At 42.6% G+C, this 23084-nt stretch overlaps 1 protein-coding gene across 4 annotated transcripts in view; it reads right to left on the minus strand.

Moving 5' to 3' along the window:
• The window catches only part of CACNA1D (calcium voltage-gated channel subunit alpha1 D), a 347998-nt gene that overhangs the window by 89561 nt on the left and 235353 nt on the right, over positions 1 to 23084 (minus strand). For 3 of the 4 annotated variants that reach the window (XM_056865912.1, XM_056865904.1, XM_056865919.1), the window contains 4 exons: positions 20748 to 20949; positions 17552 to 17710; positions 13620 to 13730; positions 8639 to 8722 (listed from right to left, as the gene is read on the minus strand). In XM_056865912.1, the coding sequence (XP_056721890.1) occupies positions 8639 to 8722; positions 13620 to 13730; positions 17552 to 17710; positions 20748 to 20949 (556 nt within the window). Of the gene's footprint in view, positions 1 to 8263; positions 8348 to 8638; positions 8723 to 11423; positions 11454 to 13619; positions 13731 to 17551; positions 17711 to 20747; positions 20950 to 23084 lie in introns of all 4 variants that reach the window. The other variant, XM_056865897.1, reaches the window with a different exon arrangement.

Raw genomic sequence — 23084 nt, forward strand, 5'->3', positions numbered from 1 at the left:
AGGATTTTCTCCAGTCCGTCCCCAAAAAGTTTTCCTCCCATAAAGGGATAGGACATGCTCAGTGTCTTGGTCTTAATTTCATTTTGCCAAGGGCGAACCCACAAGGCTCTTCTAACAGCGATATTGGATGAGACGGCTCTGGCTGCGAATGACATGGCGTCAAGAGACGCATTCGCCATGAATGCCGAAGTCTTGAGAAGTCTAGTTAGACCTTCTGATAGCTTACGATTGTCGCCGGTGTACAATTGTATTATCTTTCTGAGCCAAATGATAGAGGCTCTAGCCATAATGGAGGTGGCTGCAGAGGCTTGAATTGCTAAGGTGGAAGCCTCGTGGACCTTCTTGGAAAGAGTCTCTGCTTTCCTGTCCAATGGATCTCTTATATTCCCCATCCCATCCTCTGAAGGGAGGTCAGGGGAATGAAGAGCCGCTACAGGAGCGTCAATAATAGGGATCTGGAACAGATTCATAGCTTGAGGGACCATAGTGTAGTTTTTTGATATTGGCCGAGAATTGCCTATTGGCCAGAGGCTTGTCAAATTCGGCCTGAACCTGGTTCTCGAAGAACTCGGGAAAGGGAATCTCCCAGATGCGAGGTTTAGAGCTAGGGAAAAATTCTTTAGTGCCCTTCTTTCTGGATTTGGGCTTGGACTCAGGGGTAGGGTCTGGGTCCTCATTGAGGTCTAATGCTATAAGCGCCTTATTCAATAGGCCCTAAAAATCCTCTGCCAGAAAGAGGCGAGAATGCTGCTCCTCCAGCAGGATGGGATTATCCTCATCGGAGTCCACTTCGCCATCCTCTCTGCTCTCTGGGTCAGAAACTACTGAGCCAAGATCTTCCATAGGTTGGGGGGGCTGTGGGCCGGACTGGGCCTTTAGAGCCGCCTTAGTGCGCCATCGAGAAGCCTGCCCTTCCAGTGTGCCCTGGGCCTGCTGGGGGGGGGGTTAACAGTAGTGTGGGAGGGGCCTGGATCGTTAGCCTGCAAGATCGGGGCGAAAGATTGTCTTAAGGCATTCATCATTTGGGCTTGCCTATCCAAAACCCCATTAAATAGGTCTAACATTTCCCTCCTTGTAACAGGAGCATCGTGCTCCGACTGAAATACGTTACCCCCCTGCTGCCCGTCTGGCAATGGCGAAGTTCCCTCCAGCACGGAGCTCCCTGAGGCCATCAGGTCTCCTGGCGCCATCTCCCGAAACTCGGCTCCCTTGGCACCATTTTGAGGCGGCTCATCCGAGCGCGCGTTCTTTGGAGCCGCCGGGCCCTCGGATCCGTGCGTGGTGGAACCGTCGTTCCAGCCGCCTGCCGTCTCCTTGCGCCTCCGCCCTGTTGAGGCAACAAGGGCTAGGTCGTGGTCTTCCTCGGATAGGAGATCTGAGTCGGAATCGCTCCTGCAGTCCGCCATCTTGCCCAGTAGAGCGAAGTGGGGGGGGGGGCGGAGAAGTTGAAAAGAGCCGGCAAGGAAACGGGAGAAGAGCGGGAGATCGCGTTCGCGATCAGCAGCGGTATGGGAGGAGAGGAATAAGGTGGAGGGAGAAACAGACGTACAAGGTAACACACAAGGAAATTTTTTTAGAGAAAAGCGGAGTTCACTGACTAAGCTGCCACCCTAACCGAGGCAGGACGGAAACTGGCTTTCCCGCCCAGGGAGACAGGAAACGGAAGAAAAAATTATTTGGTCCTGCCTCCCTGGGCACGTGATGGTAAAACCCGCGTTTGTCAAGATGCCCTTCCACCCAGAACTGAGAACATGCTGTTCTAACACGATACGGTATTTCGATTATAAACCCTGACGACACAGAATGGGTCTATTTTTTTTTTATCCACTTTAGTGGCCACAGTGTTGGGCTTTTACACGGACAGGAATTTCCATATATTACACTTAGACTTTTCAGGTTCTCCTTCTCACAGGAGTTGCCTGCTTCCTCTCTACAAAGTTTTTGGAAAACCATGACATTTGCCCTTGGTCTTTTATCCTTAATTCACTTCAATGGCAAATTAAAGCACTACGCTGGCCACGGGGTCAATGCAATTAAGAATTTGCCTCTACGAATTTGGTTACACGTGTCAAGATGAAAGACATGAAATGCCCATTGGAAGGGACAAATGTAACTGCAGTGTCAGTCTAAAAAGATGTCTGAACGCCACATTTGTAAGCAAGCATGAAATGTCAAACTGTAAAACTGATGTCTTAATTTTAGAATCTCTATTTTTTAAAAAAAGGAAAACCAGTGAATTTCCTGACTGCTCTAAGTTGGGCAGGAGTATGAAGAAATTTTCTTTTTTGCTTTTTCCAGATCAATGGAATAGTGTCACAATATTCCTAAGTAACATAAAAACCAAGAATACTAAAAAACAAACAAGCCTTAAATATATAGCTGCCGTGACATCACAACATAAAAAGTCTATTTCACTCACTTATATCAATCTGTCAGAAATCACTCTCACATTTATAGAAATACGGAATAACTACACCACAGTTTATTGATATATTATCGATGTAGCAAGTACTATTCATTTTGCAACTGGACACAAGGTTTTATAGGGTCCTGGTGGTACACACATTTCTAGGAATGTGCCTTATGGTTTCACATCAGGGTTGTATAGTAAGGCAAACATCACATCACTGCTTTCACATCAGGGTTGTATAGTAAGGCAAACATCTGAGGCGGCAGCGGACACTTGAAACATCACAGCACAGAGGGGGTCTCACCAACAGAGCAATTGCGCAGGGCCCCACACTGGGAGGGGGATGACAGCTGAGGGAGGTGATAGGAAATGGCGGTGGAAAATAGTTGAAAGTCAAAATGCAAACTGCAGTGCACTTTTGAAGGGACCTACATTGTGAAAACTGGGTGCTTTATTCTTGTTTAGAGTGAGTTAGGTGGGAATAAAGGGGATGTAGAGGCCCCATTCTTGACAAGGGGATGTAAAGGTCCCATTCTTGACTTTTGCCCAGGATCCCTGAATCATTAAGACAACTTCATCAGAAGTTGCAATTAGAGGCAACTTTAAGTGGCTTATGAACCATATATGAGTGCCCTACACTGTAATCCTATACAGAGTTACTCCAATCTGATCACTAAACTCAATGGACTTAAATGCAGTAAACTATGCATAGGATTGCACTGTCATGCTTATACATAGCTATACCACTCCCTGGCTCTCCCCAGTCCCATCTCTTACCAACTGGAATACCACCTTGATCTTTACCCTGGATCTCCCTGAATCCATTACCTGTTTCCCCATTTCAATTTAGGAACGCACAGGGAAACACAAGTACAAATGACATAGTATTTGGCCAAGTCAGACACTGCTTTTGATAGAGTTATTATCCTCAGCCCAAAGAAACCTGGGGCAAATCCCTACTCAGCCATAAAGTCCACTTAGTAAATTTGAACCAGTCATTATCACTGAAGCCTTACTTAACTTATAGGGTTGTGGCATGACGATAAAAAAAATACAGGGACCATATATGCTACCCTGAGTTTCTTTGAAGGAGGGTAGAATAAATATCCACGAAAAAGGGACAGGGAGAGTGTATACAAACATGAGACTCACTCCCTGTCATACTGGGTTCAGAAAGCGGTGTCTGACCAGACTGTTTGTCTCAAGCATAATTTAAGGCATATAAGAATTCAGTAGTTATTTCCATGGCATGAATTAGTTCCCATATGACTCTGTGACTTAAGGTATCCCATGCCGCATGGCATGTATAAAACAGCATCTATACTAAGGCTACCCAGCTGAAATCCCAGTATAGAAAAGTTTTAATACCTTGGCACTACAATAGGTTGGAATGAAAATAGTGTCAACTGGTGCATTTGTGTAAGGAAATAAAAGAATGTAGTGTGGGAAAGGAAGTTTATTTAAATATTAAACTTTAATTGTTAAAAAGTTCAATTAGCACCTCATAACAGGGCTTTTTGCCACCATTATGATGATTTTAAAAATCATTTTGGGGAAAACATTATTATAGAATATATTATTAGCATAAAAAAGTGACAAGTCCATTTTATGCCAAGTGTATCATAGAAGATATTATTAGTACACAAGGTGAAAAGTCCATCATAAGCCAAGTGTGTCAGTTACCAAAAAGTTAAGCAATCAGTTCTGTTTAACAGTAAACAGTTTTACAAGCTGAGCTGTCCAATAAAACACTTTCTACAAAGGGCTTTAAAACCCCAGTATACATTTAGTATCCTGAATTAGTTACTTTGACTTTTAGCAAAGAATTGTTGGGTGAACAAATGTGTTTACGCTTCTCCATGTATATGAAAAAACCATGAATGTCTCATTTTGCTGCACCTAGAAGTCTGGTTTTATACTCGGAAAGACATTTCTTCTAAATGTGAGATATGCAAAAAAAGGGGGAAATTTTATAAGAAAACTGAGAGCCCTCTGGCTTGCATGTTATCACAGTGCAGTAATCTTTACCAGGAACATACAATGATTCTATCATACTGGTCTCGCTTTTTGAAAGAAAAGTATTAAAGGTGTAACCTTTGATCAACTTTAACTTATTACTGTTATGGGTTTATTTATTTTTTACAAAATTGTAAGCCATGATGAGAGCTCCGTAGGCCAGAGATGCAGGACATAAATAAAGAGCTAGGAGTAATAGCTAGTCTTGAGTGAAAAGGTTATTTTAGCAAGAAAGGCACTTGGGAAGTTTTTTACACAGAATGGGAAACTCCCAGAAAAAGCAGTGTAAATGTAAACATATCCTGTTTGAAAAATAGTAGGCATAGTATTCTCTCCCCCTTTTTTAATGGCAGAAGAAAGCCCTTGATGTTTTCTGTAACTTCAACCTAGATATTGTCAAGCAGGATAAATATTTAGAGCTGGAGTAATTCTGGATGAGTCAGACAAAATGCTTTCAGAAATTCACAGATCCCAGGCACCTAGGATGCAAAAGCTATTAATTTCATTTGTGCCACTAACTTCACAGGATGAATGAAAAATGCCATGGTCCCCACACTTGGATAGACAAGATACATTTACCAATCAAATTTTCCAGTCCTTACATGTGGATACCCATGAAAATGTATCACTTAAATGAACATGCAACTTGTTTCCTTATGCACAAGACACTCTAAAAGGCCAGAGAATGGGGTTTATAGGTAAATAAGTTGGGCATGTCAGACATGATGTCTTCATCATACCAAGGTATGAAAATGAATGTTAACAGTTATCCTTTGGCTGAAAAACATGCTTTGTGATTCACCACTAAGAGGCTGAAGTTCTCATTTTTGGCTCAACAGCTGACCAGGATCCAATCCAGCTCTTCTCATGCCCTATACTTACTGGCATAATACCATGAAATGAAAAGAGCAGCAATAAAACTTTGATCCATCAAAGTGCATACTTTGGGGACTGGTACATCCATGTAGTGTCATATGGAAGCTGTGATATTAATCTGATGTGAAATTTCCTAGCTTATCAGACTTCAGCATAGGGCTGTTGATTCGGTTCGGCCCGAACTGAAAAACAGCCGAATTTCTCCTGATTCGGTGGTTTTTAGTTCGGGACGAACCAAACTAAAAAATGGCGGGCAACCGGGGAGCCGAATTCAGCGAGTTCGGGAGTTCACGAATAAATCCGGCCAATTCGGGGCGGCAGTAAGCAGCATAACTGTCAGTAAGCAGCATTCTCCTTCCCCGGCCAATCGGTGGCCAAGCTGGGTCTTCTTCTGGCCAATCAGTCAGGATTGAGTACTGGAGGAATCAGCTGATGTGTGGCCCGGCCGGGGAGAGAGAGAGAGAGAGGGAAATCCTCGTGTGTGTGTGGGTGGGGGGGGTGCTTGTGCACATTCACTCCTTTCTGTGGCTGCAGGGGGCGTATTTTTTGGGGTACAGACCGTAAACTTTCAGCAGAGATTCAGACAAACCTTCTTAAGAGACCACCCAAGTTTTGTAAACATTGGGTCAGGGGGTCCCGAGATATGGGCTCCCCCCTTTTTTCTTTCCATGGCTGCAGGGGGCGCATTTTTGGGGGTACAGAACCCAAACTTTCAGTGGAGCTTCAGATGAGCCTTCTTAAGATACCCCCCATGTTTTGTAAACATTGGGTCAGGGGGTCTCGAGATATGGGCTCCACCCCTTTTCCTTCCCCCCTTTTCCATTTACGTGGCTGCAGGGGGCGCTTTTTTGGGGATACATCCCCCAAACTTTCAGCATAGCTTCAGACAATCCTTCTTAAGATACCACCCAAGTTTTGTAAAGAAGGGTTCAGTGGGGGCAGAAATATTGGCTCCCCCCCTTTTCTCTTTCCATGGCTGCAGGGGGCGCATTTTTGGGGGTGCAGATCCCAAACTTTGAGCAGAGCTTCAGACAAGCCTTCTTAAGAGACCACCCAAGTTTTGTAAACATTGGGTCAGGGGGTCCCGAGATATGGGCTTTCCCCTTTCCCCTTTCCCCTATTGGGATGAATGGATCAGCTGATCCTGTGCATCTCCAGAGCAAAACGTCCCGTGCCTAATTGGAATCGTCTTGGATTACAAGTCCTCCCCGGCCCCTCCTGATGGAACAGAAGACAGCCACAGTAAGACCCCTTTGGGGGCTTTAATCTATAATTTTTCTCCTGTGTGTGTGTGGGGGGGGGGAAGCAGAGTCTGTGTGTGTGTAGGAAGGGAGCAATTTCTGTGGGGGGGGGGAAGCCAAAGGGGGATTTTGCCGGTTCTGCCTGGGGGTGTGTTCCCCCTCGAGTCTCTCTCTCCCTGGTTTGAGGGGGGGTTTCAATTGTGTATCTTCAGGTTTTCCCTCATTCATAAGAGCGGTTAGGTCTATTTGGATGCTTGCTCAAAACTGGTTTTCAAATGGTGACTTAAAGAATGCATTTGGAGTCCCATGCAAAAGGGGAAATTCCACCCCTCCTGCTCATTATGCATAGCTAGCTGCCTCTGTCCCTTTCCATGGTTTGCAAACTCCCAGGTGTCAGGTGTTGCTTTGCACAGTTCCAAAGGTGTTGCTTACAAAGTTGTGTCGCTTTGTAGTGGTGTTGCAATGCTTTGCAAACTTCTCAGCTGTTTGTCGGGGCTGGGAGCTTTGCGCGTGGGCGGCAAGCTCTGCTCAGACATGCACATTAAGGGTGGGGGGGACCCCTTTCGGGGCCCATATCTCAGCCCCCCCTGACCCAATCTTTACAAAACTTGGGGGGTGTTTCAAGAAACGTCCTTTGAAGCTCCGCTGAAAGTTTGGGACCTCTACCCCCAAAAATGCCCCCCCAGAGCCGCGGAAAGGCACGGTTGTGTTTTTAATGGCTTTATTCGGCTGAATTTTTTTCCCGAACTTTGAATTCCCGCCGAATTGCACGGACCCGAAGCGGGGGAGTTCGGACTTCGGCATATCCCGAATCTAAACAGGCCGAATTCAGCCGAATCCGAAGTATACCGATTTTTTTTTAATTCAACAGCCCTACTTCAGCAACTCTGTGGGAATTTTACTCTCAGGAAAATAAACAAGAGAGTTTACTTGTGGATGTGACCAACTAATGATGTAAAACTTATGTGAAAGCTGCCTCTGGACTCTGTTCTGGAGTTCTCCAGCACCTCAGGAATGAAGAGGACAATATGTTCCCTTACCCGATGCTATTTGTTCTGAGATGGGAGAAGGATATGAGGAATGGAATAGCTGCTCAAAAAGCTGAGCAACATATCTTAAACAGCAGATACGTACAGATTTAGAGATTTTGAAATCAGGGACCATGGACCAAAGACATGGCCAAAATAAGCCAACTTTTCAGAACTTAACGGAGATTAAATCAGTCTTGTGCAATTTGTGACCCATCGAACTGATTGCAACCCATCAATCATCTCTTTTTGGTCTAGCAAGGTGCCTGTTAGGGTGCCTGTTAAGCCCCTTTCTATTTTCCCCTTAGTCTCAGGCAAATAGCAAAACAGGAAGTTTACTGAGCCATTAACAAGCTGTGATATATCATTAGCTAGCTGCATTTGATTTGGTGGGTCAAAAATTATGCAAGTCTGAACTAGCAGGACATCTTTGGCACCTAAATTTGCTTTAGACATTTTTGTAAACAGGATGGTCACACTGGATTTAGACTGTTTTAGAGGTTGTGCATCCATCTCCAGACATTACCATGTGGATGATACAATCACGGTTTTAATACAGAATAAAACAATTTGTTTCTGCAAAACAGGTGAATGGGGATTTATGATTCATTAATTCTATTCTATTCTTCTATTCTACTCTAGTGCTAGATGGCAGGGATTACTTTGTAGTTGGGTGAACAGAGGTTACTTACATTAACTTCTGTTATAGCAATATCAACGACGCTACCAACAACAATTAAGGCATCAAAAGTGTTCCATGCATCAGTGAAATAGTGCTGTTAGGACAAGCATTCAGTAGCACAAGAAAACAGAAACAAAAAAGAAAGAGAAGAAAAAGGACAGTGTTATAACACAGAAACACAATCAAAGCATCTTTCCCCTTCAAGTCTGAGAAAATGGGAAAAGCAACCAGCTGTGTTCCCAAAGCAATGTAACCTAACTATGACCAGCCTGTACACAGAGTTGAGAAACATATCATCTTCTGTGACTTGTCCAGATAACAGAAATAAGTAGGGAGACAGATAAAGAGAAGTAGGACTATGGGAGTTTGGCTGGGGTATACTCACATCAGCTTCACTGAGAACGATGTCTACTATGCTGCCAAGAACGACGAGGGAGTCAAACGAGTTCCAGGCATCACTAAAATAGCCCTGAACAGAGCAGGCAGGGTGCAAACGTTTGTGATTACACATGAAATGTCAAAGCAGTTGCATACTTCTGTTTAGTTCTTTCATAAACAGAAATTACTTTAAAACAAAAATTAGTGGTGTAATGAGAAGACACGACAACCAAACAATACTGAAATACTGAAAGAAAGGCTCACATGGGTCATGATGTTATCACTGTGTGCCAGCAGGACCCTGAGAAGAGCAATGGGCAATGACAGCCTGAGTAGGTTTGGCTAGAGATGCCTACACACTGAGACCCTGCGTGTTGAGGTGATTAGAGGGTCAGACTAGGATCAGTGAGACCCAGGTTTAAATCCCCACTCTGACATGGGGGTTTGCTGGGTGACCTTGGGCCTGTCATACTCTCTCACCCTAACCTACCTCACAGGCTTACTGTGAAGATAAGACGGAGGGGAGGAGAAAGTTGTAAGCCATTTTGGCACTCATTGTAGAGAAAGGTGGGGTATAAACGAAGTAAATAAATAACTAGCACTGCTCCAGTGGGGAAGTGGTAGATCTCCAAGTTAAGGTGGTTCTTATAATGCCCAAAGCTATGAGAAAAATACGGTAATCCTTGCTACATCTAAGATAAGGGTGCTTCTCACAGATCTTTGGGATGTTCTTTAATACCTTGACACATTACCATTTAGGAAAGAATTACTGTCACGTATGAAGTTTGAGCCTTCCTATGAGATCGAGCTGTGAAAAAAACCACAATTCAAGGGGGAAAAATCCCCAAAATGTAAATCTCCAAATTAGTTGATATTTCTTGAAGACACTTTGCTCTACCTCCTGTTTAGGGTGACTGTTGCTGAATGGGAAACATCCACTAGGGCATATCTTACATTACAAACGAACACTTTAGTTGCAACCTAGTCAGCGTTAAGTTCACTTAAATGGAAGACCTATTGTTGGAGCTTGATGAAACACAGAGCACGTGTAGTTGGCAACATTTCCACTGCCTTAATAAAGGAACTCTCCTAGTTATCATATTTAAGGTTGTTAATGATGGTCTTAAGGCTCACACTAGAAATTAAAACAAACACCTGAGCTACAGCCTCAGATCAGCCCATTCATGTAAATGCCTATCAACAAATTACGTCCACAGCATAGCAACAGTGTTTAGGCTCAGTCTTTTTCAAAATCCCCTTTGGAGCTGTATCAGTTGTTGAGGTGATGGCCCAAAGTAACGGTCAGAAAAAGTAGAGAGCCAAGGCAGCCTTGTAACATTGCATGGCTTCAGCAACAAATGTTGGATGGGTTGTCCACAGAAACTAGGGATCTGGAAATGAATGACCAAACTCGGGGGGGGGGGGGGAGAGATTCAGTACATCTATTAGGGAATCAAAATTAATGGGGATAACAACAAATGAATGAATATCATTTGCTTATCTGCTGTTGCCCAGCCAGTGGTGATTCTCCCAATCATTGCTGGCTCAGCATACACCATTCACCTGCCTGACTTCCTGTCAGGTAGAAGTGGAAGACGCTGTTTTCTTCAAGGAAAACAGTACCCAGAATGGGCCAGTCCACACTGGGATCTGTTAGTAATGTAACAGATGAGTGCCTTTGTGATGGAAGCTCCAGTACCTGATGCCTGATGTTAAGAACAGAAAAGGACATCAGGAGGAAGAAGAGACACTGGGGCCACTATGGAAGGGGTGCTCAAAAGTGGGTTGAAACAACTCCAAATGTAATAATGAAACTAAAATAAAAATTGCATATCCCCCAAAAATTGTTTCATTAGCACAGTCCAGGGGAGCCAGTTGGGTGGAGCAGTTGGAAAGTCAGACTAGGATTGCAGAGACTCAGGTTCAAACTCCCACTCAGCCATTAAGCCTACAGAGTGACCCTGAGCCTAACCTACCCACTAAATTGTTGAGTATGCTCAACGGAGGAAGGGTGGAATAACAATCGGAAAGTAACACTTAAGCATACTTCTCTCTCTGTGAGATCTCAGCTACTCTTCAAATATTGCAGCTTCAGCATCACAAAAGAATAGAGACCTCAAGTTTTGCCAGATGTTTCCACAAAGTGAGATTTTAAAATTAAATATTATTTTTGAAAATCCACCCACTCATCAGAATTTCCGAAGGACAGAGAATCATATTGTCCTTTCCAAGAATAGTTTATCCATGAAGAAAGGAGTCAGAAAAGCTCCTTTTCATTTTTCCCCTCCCTTATTAGTACATAAGAAGATCTTCTGCAGTGCATAAATATTTATATGTTCTAAAGTGTATTTTAAAACGATGAACTAAATCCACATGAACTAGCTAGGGACAAGAAACAGACACCCATGAAGAAGTGTTGGTGGGCTGCAAGAGTTGGTCCTCTGCCACAGCACAGGCCATTGAACTGAACGGAAACTACTGAAATGATACACCTGTCTTTGGAAGTGGAAAAACTGTACTCCCATGGAATAAGGTCTTATGGTATAGTAACAGAATGGAATACTCCAAGAATGTCACATTATGAATCATTAAGGCAAGCCTTTCCTATCAGTATGTACAAATATTGTTCCCAGTAATGTGTAAAGCCAAAGCAAGCATACGGAAAGAAAAACACTAAGAGGAAATAAAGATGATTCTGGGAAAGGGAGAACGCAATATATGGACAAGTCACAGCAAGTAAACCTGCAACGCACGCCGTCATCACTGCAACAACCCAAAAGCAACCAACTTACTAGCATTCTTTTCTTTTTTGGCACACAAATCTGACATAAAATGGCAAGGGAAAATAATTCTGTAGTTATTCTGATACAGGTCTATTTTATGCTTTAGGTGACAGCAACGTATGTTTGCCAAGCAGATATTGGCACAGTTTACTCTTATATAAATAATGATCTGCACGGGGAAAAAAATCTTTTTGAGTTGGCTCCTACCAGCTTTTCTGCTCAACTTCACCCAATCCCACCCCCACCTCCAACTGCTGCCCCTGTCTTGGGCTGCTTTTGTCTGCCTGGGTCTTACAATCTTCAGTCATTTCACAGAATGTGCCAAACAGAAATATTCAAGAGGACATTTTCATAAAAGGATCAGATCCATAATATAATCAAACAGCTCAGCATGTTACTTCTATAAGAGACAATCTTGTAGCCTCTTGTGCTCTTCATTTATATGTATCACCTCCCTTTCTTTTCTGCAATGTCCCCTGCTTTATAATACCCTTTCTTCGTTATGGTGTGTCATGCCTCAGACAGTTCCTTTTCCTTTATTCCATTCTTTATGCTTGTGGACCAACAGGTCATAAGCAAACCTCAGACAGTTTGTGTTGCCTTAAGTAGTTTTTCGTTTGCATTGTTTTCCAGTTCTGTAATCTTGCTGTATTGTTTATGGGAAGCCCTTGTAATCTGACTGACAGTGCAATCCTAAGAATATTTTCCTGGGAGTAAGCTCCATCGAAGAGATTTCAATAGGATTCCAAGTAGACCCACTTTGGATTGCACTGTGAATTGCTTTCAATATTTTGGAATCCGCCTTGTGTCTCAGTGAGAAAGAACAATAATAACCCTTGGCATAGTCCTTTTGGAGCTGCTAAAGGATACCCTCTTTTGCTAGTAGAAAAGCTGGTAGGAGCCGACACCTTGTCTATAAACGATTCACTGTAACCTTTCTTGTGTGCAGTGTTTATCCAAACAGTTTGTTTTATAAATGTGCATGCAATTTTAAAAGATGCACATAATTTTAAAAGACTGGTGTTTTTTTAAGTATGAAATTTATCACCGCCCACTTAGAAATCTGACATTCATTGCCATGATCTGCAAACTGAAGCTTCCTTTGTGGAAACAGGCAATCAGAATTGCTTGTGTGTTCTAGAGATTCACACAGGCATCATACAACTAGAAATTGTTCTGTTTTCTTATCACCTTTTTCGGCACCAGCCTGTCACAGAATGTCAGTGCAATCCTAAACAGAATGACACTCTTCTAAGCACAATGACTTCACGGACTTAGAAGGGAGTAACTGCTTAGGATTGCACGATGCGACAGTGCGACCTTTGGACAAATAGCAGAATGTCCTGCTACTAGAAGGTTAGTGCAGCAACTAAAAGATTACTGCTCTTAGTGGAAATGTAGTTTAAACACCTTTGGTTTCAAAGGGCAGTAACACTACAAGGCCACATATATGAAAAAAAGGCTGAAATTAGACCACATATTAAAATGATATAATTAATTTACCTAAATTTAAGTTCCAGGGTTTAATTTGAAACCGGGGATTTTAAAAATACCATCTCTGTTTCAGGATTCAGATATATGCTCACGATTGCTCATATCTGTCCGCTCCTTTAAAATTGCAATTAATCTCATAGTGGGGAGGATACGGTGCAGGAGGGAGAAGCCATGAAAGTAGCGGTCCGCAGACAGACGTCCTTGTGCCTGCAGAAATGCAGCACTGGACCCAGCCCATAGGCTATGAAACAATGACACAGTGCCATGGGATGGGATAGACTGCCACAGCAGTCAGATGTTCCATCTGATTCTTCCTTGCATTTATTTGTTAGCACGACTAGACTTAGAAATTTTTGTCATACATTTCACAATGGATCTTTTAAAGAACAATTTAGAACTGGCAGTCAAATAAGGAAGAAGAAAAGTTTTAACATCAGAGTCATTTAGAAAGGGATGGTTTTATGACCTCAATATATATTTCTGGCCTATCCACTACTCAGCAGTAATTTTTAAAACATTTCCATATCTCAGTTCCTGTAGATGCCTACTTAGTGTTATCAGATTCAACATTTCTATCAAGATGTCTTTGATACATTACCACGAAAAGCATGCAGACATTTATTTGACACTCACGTAGCTTGCTGGAAAGATGTGTAATTTTAAAAGAATTGATCCAAAGGCTATTTAACTAAACCATGCAGAATCACTTACCTTGGGTTTAAAAGCAATGAGTTTCAGAAACATTTCAATAGTAAACACTGCAGTAAAAACCATGTTCAGAACATCCATTGCATCATTAAAAAGTTTTGACTGCCCATGGTGCTGCAAATAAAATACAAGAGAGATATTCAGAACATTTGTGGGGTGTCCAAAATGAGCAGCATAACACCATTATTTTGAACAACTCCTGGCATGATAGGGAAAAGTTTGTGGAAACTATAGTTTTCCCAAAAAGAATTCATCCAGGGTCAGTCTTAGCCAATAGTTAACAGGGCAGCTGCTCCACACACACCCTGCTTGAGGGGGCAACTCCCCACAGTCTCACCTTCTCAAAGGAAGGAGAGGAAAAAGAAACATAGAAACATAGAGTTGAAAGGGACCTCAAGGGTCATCTAGTCCAACCCCCTGCACAATGCAGAATATTCACAGCTATCCTCCCTCTCCCCCAGTGACCTCTGCTCTATACCCCAAGGAAGACAAAAAGCCTCCAGCATCCCTGGACCAATCTGGCCTGGAGGAAAATTCCTTCCTGACCCCAAAGTGGTGATCGGCATTACCCTGAGGATATAAGAAAGGTCCACAAGAGCCCTTTTTTGACTTGTCTTGCTGACAACTTCATTTTCCAGACAGTGGAGAGAGAAACGAGGGGGTCTCCTATCTTGGACTTGATTCTCACCAACAGGGAAGAACTGGTTGACAAGGTGAAAGTAGTGAGCACCCTGGGTAGTAGTGACTATGTAATCTTGGAATTTACAATCTTGGGGAAGGGAAAAGTTGCACGTAGTCAGACATATAGATTGGACTTTAGGAAAGCAAATTTTAGCAAACTTAAAGTTATGCTGGGTAGAATCCCATGGTCAGAAAGACTTAAGGAGAAAGGAGTTCAAGAGGGGTTGGAGTTTCGTAAAAGCAAAATATTACAGGCTCAATTACAGATGATTCCTATGAAAGGAAAAATGGGAGGAGCCTAAAGAAGCCAGGGTGGCTCCATAAACTGCTTTCTAAAGATTTGAGAAATAATAAAGACTCATTTAGGAAGTGGAAGGAGGGCCTTATAACCAAGTATGAATATAAACAAATAACCAATGCGTGTACGAAGAGTGTTAGAAAAGCTAAAGCTCAGTAAGAGCTTAGGCTAGCAAGAGACACTAAACACAACAAAAACAGGTTCTTTTGCTATGTTCAGAGTAAGAAAAATAACAAGGACATAGTAGGCCCATTGCAAGGACAGGAAAGTGAAATGGTAACAGGTGATGAAGAGAGGGCAGAAGCCCTCAATTCCTACTTTATCTCAGTCTTCTCTTGAGAGGGAAACAATGCTCAACATGGCAAAATTAAAACAGCTGATATGGGAAGGGAGTTGCAGCCTAGCATCAGTATAGGGGTAGTACATAAACACCTAGTTTCCTTAAATGAAACTAAGTCCTCAGGGCCAGATGAATTGCATCCAAGGATATTAAAAGAACTTGCGGATATAATTTCTGAGCCATTATTTTTGAGAATTTTTGGAGAACAGGTGAGGTGCCAGAAGATTGGAGGCAAAGAAATGTCCCGATCTTCAAGAAGAGGAAAAAAGAGGATCTGGGTAACTACTAACCCGTCAGCTTGATGTCTATACCAGGAAAAGTTTTCGAACAAATCATCAAATAGTCCGTCTTTGGGCATTTAGAAAGGATGGATCTGATTACTAAGAGCCAGCATGGGTTTCCTCAAGAACAAGTTATGTCAGACTAATATTTCCTTTTTGGGGGGAAATTATTCCCTTGCTGGATCGGGGGAATGCTGTGGACATAGTTTCCACATAATATTATTGTTGACAAGTTGGTAAAATGTGAGGGTCTAGTGAGGGGTCTAGAGACCTATGAGGAAATGTTGAAGGAGCTTGGTATGTTTAGCCTGGAGAGGAGACTACTGAGAGGTGATATGATAGCCATCTTCAAGTATTTGAAGAGCTGTCATATAGAGGATGGTGTGGAGTTGTTTTCTGTTCCCCTAGAAGGTGAGACCAGAATTAGTGGGTTGAAATTAATCAAATGTTTCAGCTAAACATTAGGAAAAGCTTTCTGACAGAACGTTTCCTCAGTGGAACAGGATTCTTCGGAAGATGGTGGGCTCTCCTTCTTTGGAGGTTTTTAAGCAAAGGGTTAAATGGCCATCTGTCATCAATGCTAATTCTGTGAACTTAGGAAGATTGTCAGAGTGAGGGCAGGAAGGACTGCACCTGAGTTTGGTTCTCATGGCACTTTCTTATATGCCCAGGGTAATGTAGATTGCCACTTGGGGGTCAGGAAGCAAGCAACTTTCCTTCAGGCCAGATTGGCCAGGGATCCTGGAGGCCTTTTTGCTATCTTCTGGGCATGGAGTAGGGGTCACTAGGGTGGGTGGGTAGTTGTGAATTTCCTGCATTGTGCAAGGGGTTGGACTAGATGACCCTGGTGATCCCTTCCAACTCTATGATTCTACAAGAGCCAATCACTGGCTCATCCCTTCTTGCCTTCCCTCTCACAATCTGCCTAAATTCATAGAGTCAGAATTGTTGTCAGATGGCCATCTAGCCTCTGCTTACAAATCTTCAAAGAAGGAGCGGACACCACTTCCTGAGGAAGCCTGTTCCACTGGGGAACTGCTCTGTCAGGAAGTTCTTGCACCTGCCTTGTTCACCCTGTCTCAGGCAGCTGCCTTCTGACTGCAGCTGTGGCTCCCATAGGGAGAGGCCCACTCCTTGGTTGGTGGTGGGTGGTGGCAGTGATTCTGGGGCTCCATCCTGGACTTTCTCCCAAAATCACTAAGTCCATCACTGAGTTATCAGTAACAAGAAAAGATGTCTTGCTATGTTCCTGTTTGATTCAGCCTAACTTAAACAGAACAAGCTAAATGAAAACCTGTAGATTTAGGGGCAACACTGCTGTAAACTATCTCTTTCAATGACTGGGGACATTGTTTTGACTCTTAATCAAACTTTAGTTCCACATGTTTAGCTTCAATGTTTAGCAGTGGTGCACAGTTCAGTCTGTAAAGGTAATTCACTCTAAGGAGGAGAGGGACTACCCTGATCTCTTACCCATGGGTAAGAAAGGCATAATTCTACATTAAATTGGTTATACACAAGAGTGCTAAAAATGCTTTTTGCCTCTGTATTTTTGCTCCAGAACCATCACATACAGACAAATGGCAGAATTTGAAAGAGGAGTGAGGGAGAGGAAAAGCACAGCCAGAAATCTTTGTGAGTTTTGTTCATGGTCTCCTCTTAAACTAAGTCACTCTGAACAGCTTCATAGAAAACATATGTTGAAAATCACAATTGCTATAACACTGAAAAGTGTTTTGTAAGAAACTATAATTGCCTGCAATAAACATTCACCCTATAAAACTAGGTCAAGGGTCTGTCTTTCATTTTATGTATTTAACAATGTCTGTTTTGTACTTTCCTTAAGATTTCTTAAGAAACCTGAGTCATAAAAAACCTCTCAAAAATAAAGCTGAGAAAGTGAGCCAATGAAGTGACTCACAAAAGCCTGTGTGTGTGTGTGTGTGTGTGTGTGTGTGTGTGTGTGTGTGTAAAGTGATGCCAAGTTACAGCCAACTTATTGTGACCCCATAGGGGTTTCAAGGCAAGTGACATTAAGAGGTGGTTTGCCTTTGCCTGCCTCTGTGTGGGCTGAGAGAGTTCTGAGAGAACTGTGATTGGCCCAAGGTCACCCAGCAGGCTTCATGTGGCAGGGTGGGGAATCAACCCAGATCTCCAGATTAGAGTCCACCGCTCTTAACCACTACCCCAAGCTGTTTTATGGTGCAGTCCGTCACTCTTAACCACTACACCACACTGGCTTATGGTGGAATAAATTTGGTAAGTCTTGAAAGTGCCACTGGACTTCTATTTAATTTTATGTTAAAAAAGAACTGGAAGGTCGTTTTTTTCCTACCTGCATAGCCAAGCAAAGTGTATTCAGCATGATGAGAACAAACATGATGTATTCAAACCCCGTAGAGTTTACCACATACCAGAATTTGTACTGGTAAGGATTTTTTGGAATGTATCTACGCAAAGGACGTGCTTTCAAAGCATATTCTACACACTGACGCTGAAAAAAAATAGAGATATCAACTACAACAATGACAGTGGCAGCGTAGGCTGGGAAATGACTCTCAAGTTAAAACAAGCTTTGCATTTTAATAAATCAATACATGATGGCTCCAATGTGTACACAGTGCCTCACATGTGCAAGGGCTTCCAATTTTCTTCTTTAAGAGAGTACTCCGAATGCAGTTTAAAAGATCCCTGAATCTGCAATGTCACCATTAACTGTTAGCTTATACGTAAAACAAGACTTTAATAATTGGTCTTTCCATCTGTGGTTCTTGATCATGGCCATTATCTCCAGTAAAACAAAGGTTAGCAAACCAGTTCTTGAACATTTGTACATGTTAATTAATGTATTAACTAAGTTAGTTAATGTACTAAAATATTTATACCCCCACCATTCCTTGTGGCACAAGGAATACTATAAAGTCTAGAAACAAGATGCACTTTAAAATATGCACAAAGCTCCACTAATTTACTCCTATTTTTCTATTAAAATAGAGAAAGAGGAGGTAACATTTTGAGCTCCTTTTTATAATCTGAATACTGATGTTTGCCCTATTAGCAATGAACAGCTTGGCCAGGCTGTTTCAAGTTGGGAAAATGACATGGGAGGGAAGACTTAAGCCCCTTCCTGCACACTGCAGTCCTGATTCAAATTCAGGGCACATGTACCTTTGATTGGGGGGGGGGCACTGGGAGATTCATTCAAAGAACTCCTACCACCATGTCTGATTTGGACCTTTGGGTCTAACTATATGAATCATTGTCCTGGTATCAACCTGATGCTGTCAACCAGACGTGTGTTGGAAGTTCCATGCTCAGTGTACTGATGTGCTACACATGTACTTATGAGATACAGACAGGTTTTCCCAACAGGGCCAATAGTGATTCACTTGGGACATTTCATGTTGGGAAAGCGGGGTGGCGGAGCTTAAGCCTTTCTTTGAATTGGGCTCCCCCATACCTGGGAATTTAATATATTGCATAAATAAATCCTAGATGAGGTGAACAGGTGTTCTTCTAGCTATCCTACATATCAGGTGCAATCTTATTACAACCAGTGATGATCAGACTTGCCCCCAAAAGGATATTTGGCTGGCACAAGAGTGAGCTGCTAGATTCTTTAATTGGGTTGCCAGCAAGCTGGAGAAAAAAGGTCCTGCCTCATTAACAGAGGCTTAATTGGATGTTATTTACCAGATTATGTTATTTACCCTCCATGCCATGAAATGTTTTACCTGCCCATTAAGCCTCTATTAAAGGAGCAGAACATTTTCCCTCCAGGACTTTGCCAGTCCTATTCTTTAATTAGCCCTCCATTTCCAAATATGACTCACACATAGTTCATCAAGTGGCCGCTAAAGCCAGCCTAGCTGGTCAACAACACTAACACAAATGTACTTGTTACAGAAGGAGATTATTGGAAAAAGTCTTTGTGACAGACCCTAGGTTCTTATTTACCAGTGTGAGCCCATCAATGTCAATAAAGCCTCCATATTTCTATCATTTCAACAAGAGTGAAAGTTATTTAGAGGGGCCTTCTCATAGATAACATGCTTTCTCATTTTCAGAAGCCTTTTAAAATATGTTACATGTAAGTGTTAATCTTTTATTTTCTTTTATGGTTTTTAAATTCATTGCAACCTGCCTAAAGTACTTTTTGGGACAAAGTTGGGCTTAGAGTTCCAAACAATAGTTCTTAGAAATCCAGTTTTTGATCAACAAGCCCCTCACCCTGATCAAATAAAACAATAGTATCTTATCCCCTTTAAATACTAGAACATTTTAAAATCAGATGGTCCACCTAAATTACCAACTCATTCCCGTTTCTTATCCTGTCTTTCTCATATTTTACTAGTATGGGATTCTCAGATATCAGTAATGTGTAAATGCAAATCACTGGGACAGGTAAGTGAGGTTGGGTCCAGAACATTTTGAAATAAGATTATCATCCTGCTTAAATTTAACTCATGATCTCATACCTCTAGCAGTGAAAAATGCTGACAGACATAATTCTAGTGTGCTATCTTAAAAACATTTAAATAGAGCTGCTGTCTTACACAGCTGATACAATCGTGCACACGTTACTTTAAAACCCCAAGATCTTATAAAGGAACATTAGTGCTTGAAACAACAATGAGCCAGAATGAAACTGCATACTGTTGTGAACTTCTGTGCTGTTTGTTTGATCTACTCAACTCAAATTCTATGCTGCCTTTGATGTAGGAAACCTGCTTTCTAGTTTAGTAATCAATGCAATTCAGTTGCATTGCCCCACACGTCACTGTCAGCTGTATAACTGAAATAGTAGGGACTGTTCTCACTGGGTTCTTGGGAGAATCGATAAGAGCTCACGCTTGCAGTTCCACTGGACACCACCCCCCGGACATCCCTTTTATTTGCTGTAAATCAAGAAATGTTCCATGAATGCAATGGGGGAGTCTGGCACACACACAAAGCATTTCTTGCTCCAGCAAAGCTAAGTATGCTAGAAAAATAAAATATATAAAATAACTGCATGCAATATTATTATCATCACATACATGATTTTAACTCTGAGTAATACTGGCCAAATGTAAAAAGGGTTATAAAAAATTCCATCAAGATTGTACATAAAGTGCTTGCCTTTCTACGTCACAAACAGAAAAGCAGACTAGAACCACACTTAATTTGATATTTTTGATTTTAATTTGAGAGAGTTTCGCCAGTGTGTGATCTCCAATGAGATATAACAAAGCTGCCTCATACCAAATCAGGCTCCTCGTGCATCAACTCTCACTGACAAGGTTTCCCAGGGTGTCAGCTGGAGATTTTCCTCCTAAGGTCTGATCCTTGGGAACCTTTTAAGCTGAAACCTGCAGCCTTTAAATGCAACACATTCTCTCTGTCACAATGCCATAGCTTTTCAGTGAGCTTTACTCTGCTCAACAAAGTAAGCAAAGCAAGGGAACAGCGACCTCTTCTGAGACAAGAAAAAACAACCCAGACACTCCTTTTCACACGTTAATATACACAAAAAGGCTGTTCCTTATTACCTGATTTTTGTCCAGTTCACAGTTCTTGTATTCTTGTTCTCCCTGTTCTTGGAACGTAACGATGACAAAACCAACAAATATGTTCATCATGAAGAAAGCAATAATGATGATATAAATGATGAAGAAAATGGAAATCTCCACTCTGTAGTTGTAGACTGGGCCGATGTTCTCCCCATTTGAGTCTATAGCTTTATACAGAAGCCTGCATTTAAAAAAAGGATTTTTTTTTAAGTTCAATTAATGAAGAGTTGTACTTTGCAGTTCGCGCACAGGAACTGTGAAACAAGAGTATGTGAATCTTAATGGCAAAGGTTTCACTCTGCAGACAGATCACGTCATTTAAAGAAAACAAGGCTCCAAAAACAAACATATATTGCTTAATTAATACAGATTAGCAAGTGGGAACATCAGGAAATTTCACTGATCTTCCTAAAATAAAAATAACATGAATAAAGTTATGAAAAGTGTACCTCTGGGCATGATCACTATGGCATCCATCCTATGCATACTTATATGTGAGTAGGCCCCACTGGATTTACTTCTGAGTAAACAGGCATAGGGGAGCTTTTAGTTTTTTAATGCAATATGTTTTATTTCTTTATTTCAGAGGGGGCGGGGAAAAGCAAGCAAGCCTGTAATACACGCACACATAGAGTTGGATCCAACCTGCTTTTCCACTGGTGAAAAAGGAACGGAGGGGTCAACTATGACCACCCAAAAGGCTGTGCCGGGAATCATGGGACCTGCATGGACAAAAGCCATGTGAGAGTTAAAAGGGAATTGAACAAAACAGAGTAGAAAAGCAGGCTGGATCCAACCCATGACGTACGTATCAAAAATCTAGAACATTCATAATAGAATAGTGTACTAAGTAATTACATTCAAAATACAGAAAATGTGGATCTTGTGGAAAACATCCAAAGTACTACAAGTGGAGCAAAGTTCACAGAACTGGAATCTGTCACCCTCTCCTGCAGCTCACTGCCTCCTCAACTGTTGGGGGGGGGGAGTCAGAGCCCTCTCAGGAACAGCATGGGTGTGAAGTGGCTATGTGCAGTTGAAGGAGGGATCAGTAAATATGATAATTCATCTGCTTTGGAACCTTTTCAGATTTCAGGCTGGGCTGTGGGGGAGAGACAGCACTTGGAGCCTTAGTGCAGGGGTCTGCAAACTGTGGCTCCAGAGCTGCATTTGGCCCATTGAGTGCGGCTCTCCGAACTTGGTTCGGAGCCCCTGCTCTTGCGCCCGCTCGCGCCGGCAGCCGGGCTGCGGAGCCAGCACGCCTGAGAGAGAGAGCAGGCGAGCTGTCTCTCCCCCCCCCCCGCCGTGGAGAATGGCTGGGTCCCGCTTTCCCTTGCCCTCAATGGTTGGGAGACTAAAGCCTCCCCTCCCCTCTACCCGCGCGATTGCTGGGCGGGCGGCTCAGCGGTTCCTGCCCCCCCCCGCCTATCAGCTGTTGGGCGGGGCGGGCTTTCTTTGGTAGACCTGGCCTCCGGCTGAGTCCCATTGGCAGGCCATGTCTACCCACTGGCTTTCTTGGCGGTAGACCTGGACTCGGAAAAAGTCCCCCTTCAGAGAACAGGTCTACCAATTGGCTTCTATGGGCCTCCGGAGGCCAGGTCTACTGCCAAGAAAGCCTCTCAATGGGACTCAGCCGGAGGCCAGGTCTACCAATATGCTTTTATGGCGGTAGACCAGGCCTCCAGACGAGGACTCTGGATGGGGAGGGGAAAATGGCAGGGACTTACAATTTAATTTTTATCAATAAATAAGATCACTATTAAGTATGATATCAAGTTTTATTCAGTGTACCTATAGTTTAATTAAGACTTAATTTTTTAATTAAAGTTTATTAAGTTAATAAACAGTGTACCTACCTATATAGTTTAAGTTTAAGAAATTTGGCTCTCAAAAGAAATCTCAATCGTTCTACTGTTGATGTTTGGCTCTTTTGACTAATGAGTTTGCCGACCCCTGCCTTAGTGGATGACCTCTGTCTGAATGCAGACAAAGGCTGTGCTTTTTTGTCGTTCGATTTATCTGCAGCCTTCAGTACAGGGGACCATGCCATCCTATGTTTGGAGGCAGATGTTGGTATCAAGGGATGTGCGGGTTTAAATAATTCCTTCAGACCAGTCTCAAGGAGCTGCTATCAGAGGCCAGTTGTCATCAGTGTGGAACTTAGCCTGCGAGGTTCCACAGGGTGGAGTCTTAACCCCCACCCCACCCCCTGTAGCGTTCAGCCTCTGTGTAAAGCCCTTAGGAGAAATAATTTATAGTATAGGAATTGGGTGTCATCAATATGCTAATAACACCCAGCTCTATATCTTGCTATGC

This window comes from Euleptes europaea, chromosome 1, assembly GCF_029931775.1.
Source record: "Euleptes europaea isolate rEulEur1 chromosome 1, rEulEur1.hap1, whole genome shotgun sequence".
Taxonomy (NCBI): domain Eukaryota; kingdom Metazoa; phylum Chordata; class Lepidosauria; order Squamata; family Sphaerodactylidae; genus Euleptes; species Euleptes europaea.